The sequence below is a fragment of the Acomys russatus genome, unplaced genomic scaffold (assembly GCF_903995435.1).
Source record: "Acomys russatus unplaced genomic scaffold, mAcoRus1.1, whole genome shotgun sequence".
In the NCBI taxonomy this organism is placed as follows: Eukaryota; Metazoa; Chordata; class Mammalia; order Rodentia; family Muridae; genus Acomys; species Acomys russatus.
The window spans coordinates 868-5,565 of NW_026131762.1; the positions used below are offsets into that span (position 1 = coordinate 868).

Sequence of the window (4,698 nt, forward strand, 5' to 3'; positions counted from 1 at the left end):
TTCTCACTCTGTGTTTCTTTTGCTTTATCAGACTCTTAATTTCCCCCTTTGCTTTTTCCCCGTAAATACTGTATTTCTTTGAAGGATCCTCATGGCCTGTTTGTCTTTACACTTTCTCAGAAACTGCGTTTCCCATACAGAAGTTTTATTCGTTTATTTTTGAAAATAATTTCATTGATTATTTGAAACTATCGCATAGTGTAGTTCAAACATATTCCCACCTTCAACTCAATGTTCTCTACACTTTCCAACCCTCCCATCCCTTGACAACCAAGGGATTTTTCTTCTCCCTTTCACATGGGTCCCTTCATTTTTAACATATATTAGTTACTTATCTTAATGGAATTCCTATGTATTTCCATACCTTCCTCTACCCTACACTAACATGTCCTGTAATTCTTTTCCCACCTTGACACTGTATGTGGCACCCTCACTAGATGCTTAGAAGTTCTATTTTCAGGCAGACTGTTACCACGTATGGGAGAGAGTGTAAGGATTTTATCAGACGTCTTTGGGAGGGGTGTTTCATTAAACTGTAGTTCTCCCTTTACATTTAGGATACATTATTTTTATATTAGGATTATATTGTGACTACTCTTTCTGGGTATAGGCTCAGGTCAGTTAAAAGCCCCTAACCATATGGTTTTATTCATAACTCTTGCAATTTTGGTGTATCTCTATATTCCACGAGGGGGTTGCCAGTATCACAAATCATGGACTAGAATGACATTTTTTTTCCTCTTTAATCACAGTTAATTTGATGTCTTAGTATTTTCTAAAGATAATGATGATACTATCCATTTTGTATATACTTACCCTTTCCTTTTTCATGGCTTGTATACTATTGAGATGAAGTATCATTTCTATAAGTGATCAAAATTGTGTTCTACCAACAGTGTTCATTTCTATGGGCATTTCATCACTTCCACAGGTTTATGTGTGTGTGTGTGTGTATTTGTAAAGGAGTTGTTATATGTATATTCATATACAAATAGGCCATAATATACTCACAGGCATATGTCTATTGCCTACAAGTAGAGGTCTCTAGAAGTGGCTGTTTTACTACAAAAAGTTATCATGTTGTTAATAATGGTTGCAAAGAAGAAACTGTGGATATTGTCAAATTTTCTCAATGATTCTCACTCTGATGCAGATTCATTAAGATGGACTTCAAGGAACCACCCACACTGTTGGATATTGCTGTACAATGTCTTTTGAACCATGAGCCTTTAGCAATTCAAGCTCTCCAGGAGATCCCAGAGGAGCTTTTTGTTCCATTGTTCACTGCTGCCTTCAAGGGTAGACATGAGAAGATACTTTCAGCAATGGTGAAGAGTTGGCCGTTTTTCTGCCTCCATGTTGGATCATTATGCATGCAGGAAGCCCAGTACCAACTGTGGAAGGTCATGGTTGAGAGTCTTCAGCTTTTTCCTGCTGAGAACCCAGCTTTTAGGTAAGATTCTGTATAACAGAGGTGTAGTAAGATACAGGAGGTTATGCCATTGTCTGCTGTTCTCTCAGAGGTAGTGTAGGCTAGTAGTGAAAGAGAAGATGAGACTGTTAGTCTAAACCCTGAGTTGACTTTGAAACAAGTGTCTTACAATGTTGAATATGGAATGTAAGGGATTGAGAACACTATTGATGGATTTGAATTGTGGTATTACTATTTACATTGAAGAAAGACTTGAGTGTTAAGACTGCTGAAGATTGGTGGAGAATTAAAGGAAACAGTCACGAGTGCTGTTTACTTTTCACGGGAAAGACTGTTGGCAGTAAGTCAGTATAAGAAATGTAAACCAAGAATAAAGTGATTTTTCTGAGTGCACAGTAATCCATGAACTTGAGGAGATCCCAAGATAACTTTGTTCTGTTGTTCAATGCTGCCTCAGTGGATGGGCTTAAGATGCACTGACAGCAGTGGTAAAGTTTGACCCTTTTTCTCACGCTGCATTACTGCATTAGGCATACAAGAAACACAGTAAATTGAAAGCCATGGCTGACGGTCTTCAGACATTACTACCATGAATTCAGCCCTTCTGTAAGAATGTGTTAAAGCATACATGGTAAGATAGCTAACGTTATACTGGAGCCTGTGGCAAGAGAACACCAGCTAGCTATAGTATTCTATCTTCCACAGTTTGTTATGGTAGATGTTGAAAATTGGATGTAAGTTGTTTGGTCTGTCAGGTGAGGTTATCTTAAAAACTCTGAAGCCTTACAGAGGATATTTCTTTGGTAATAGAGGTGCATGAGGCTGCTATTGATAGATATACATAAAATGGAGGCACGAGCAGCAAGACGTGTGAGAATTAATTGATATAGAAAATAGTGAAGGATAGTAAAGAATTAATTGATATAGAAAATAGTGAAGGATAGTAAAGGATATAGTATTTACATAGGAAAGTCTTCCTTAAAGCTGGTATATGGACAAAAAAAAAAAAAAAAAAGGAATCATTTTGTCACTACGTTAGTATTGATCCCGCTTGTTTATGTTAATATTTGCTGTCTCTCAACTGTTCTATGTTTTTTTTAACCTACAGGAGCCCTAAACTGAGGATCCTAGATTTAACTCAGCATCCTGGCTGCAAGACCAAATGCCCTAAGATCACTACTACATGCACACCCTGTTTGCATTCTTGCACTAACTCTGAGCGCTCTCTCATGAAAGTCGAAAGCCAATGTAGAAGTTCAAGCTCAGAATCTGAGGGTCAGTCCCCCAAGACAACTATGGAATTACTAGTGAGCCTTTCCCTTGATAGTGCCTTTAGGGAAAATGAATTTTTTGCTTTGCTTCTGAGTAAGGTTGAGCAGAGCTTGGGATCTTTGCACCTGTGCGTCCGTGATTTAGGCATTAAGAATTTGAGTGAGTGCAAAAGTGCCTTAAGGCACCTTGATCTGAAATGTGTTACTTACCTGGAGGTTGTTGAGGCTTCTCTCACTAAAGTCGTCTCCCTTCTGAAGAAGGCTATAAACTTAGATAGTCTTAACCTGTCTAAGATCACCTGTAGATCTTTCAATGGAAGAGCCTTTAGAAATTTCCTTTCTCAACTGAGTAGTATGGACCACCTCAAGGAGCTCAGCCTGTCCTCCTTCTGCCTCACCGATCATCTTGAACATGTCCTGAGGTAAGTGCTTGGGATCGGTACTGGGTTTCAGTTAGTAGCCTGTTTTTAAGATGAGAAAAAGAATTCATCTTTTACCTTCCATGTCAGAATGGGCAATGCTGTAGGTAAAAACAGCCAAGAAAGGGGACCTTTTTCTAACTGAAGAGAAAAACAGAGTTGCAAAAATCTGGTCGTCTAAATGCATGCAGGCAGTGTGCTCAGTGAAGGTGAAAAGAGCAGTGCAGTACTTCTCTAGCCATCAGGAGATGAAGAGGAGGAATTGAGAGAAAGTTTATGTTACAGCACAGGCGACCATACTTATAGCCATGTAAACACATAGACTATGGGCCAGACCATTTCCCTAATGTGCTATTTCCAAGGTTCAGGCTGGGAATGTGGAAGCTGTCATTCATGGACAGGCCACAGGGAGCTTCCGTTTGCTTGCACCCTCTGCCCTATCTCTTCTCAAGCAGTTGAACTAGTCCGACCTTTAATTATATTCTAGTTATTAAGTACATAATATATTTCACTGAGATTTCAGCACACCTCTGTAGCAATATCTTGTACACATTATAAGGTTAAAATAGCATTTGTTAAAGTGATAAAGTATCTTTCACAGATGCACAAGTCTACTAAGTATGTGAAAGCCCACAGCATTAGCTGCTAATGCAAAATATGTGCAAAATAGTTTACTCTAGATTCCTGAGTATAATTCCACTCATCTAGTCCTCACTTTTAAGAAATACTTGTGTGTTTCCTCTCTGCAGAGTAGTACCAGCAGATTTGGATTTTTTACACCTGCCATTTTGTGGACTTAATTACACTGACTTCAACTTTCTGTCTCAGTGCCCTCAAGTCAATCATTTAAAGTTGTTGGATATCAGCAGCAATTCAATGTACTGGGAAGATTGTGAACCCTTTTATTGTCTCCTGGAGAATCTCTGTGGTTCCTTGCAGCATCTGGCAATTAACCACTGCCTTTTAACAGATGCTACACTCTCTATGCTGGCCCCAGCCCTGAGCCGCTGTTCCCAACTCCGTTTCTTCAGCTTTTCTTCTAATCCCATTACTATGCCTATGCTCAGGAGAATTCTTGAGTACTTAACGTCCATGACGCAGCTGAAATACGTGATTTATCCTATCCCCGTGCATTGCTATGGGAGATGGCACGTTCGGAGCAGTTTGGATCGGCAGAAACTTGCTGATGTGAATGCGCAGTTGAAGATCATGCTGCACGAGGCAGAAAGGGACGACATGTGTTGGATCACTTACACTGGTTAAATTGCGGACTCCAACACAGCTTCAACTTGATATGTTCCCCTAAGTGCTGAATAGGTTCTTTGTTGTTGTTGATGATCCCATAGAGTTAATACAAGTGGTCCTTGTGTTGTAGGGAAATACAGTTAAAAAGTATAGCTGTGTTCCCAATAGTGAATAACCTGGAAGAAAATGGAGGAGTTTGAGAGGACCCATGTGTCTCTTGACTATTGTTCTTGACAGTATTTCATCTTACCTACTAAAATTTGACCTAGAGTATTTGGAAAGACTACATGACGAAATGCCACAGCTCCATCTTCAATGAGATTTATGTCTG

General features: G+C 39.4%; 1 protein-coding gene across 1 annotated transcript; it reads left to right on the forward strand.

The window, feature by feature from the left end:
• The first annotated feature begins 1,163 nt into the window (after positions 1 to 1,163).
• On the forward strand, positions 1,164 to 4,385 carry LOC127186451 (melanoma antigen preferentially expressed in tumors-like). The gene is made up of 3 exons (XM_051142815.1): positions 1,164 to 1,453; positions 2,541 to 3,125; positions 3,872 to 4,385. Exons 1-3 carry the CDS (start codon positions 1,164 to 1,166, stop codon positions 4,383 to 4,385), a joined length of 1,389 nt encoding a protein of 462 aa, XP_050998772.1.
• The last annotated feature ends 313 nt before the right edge of the window (positions 4,386 to 4,698 follow it).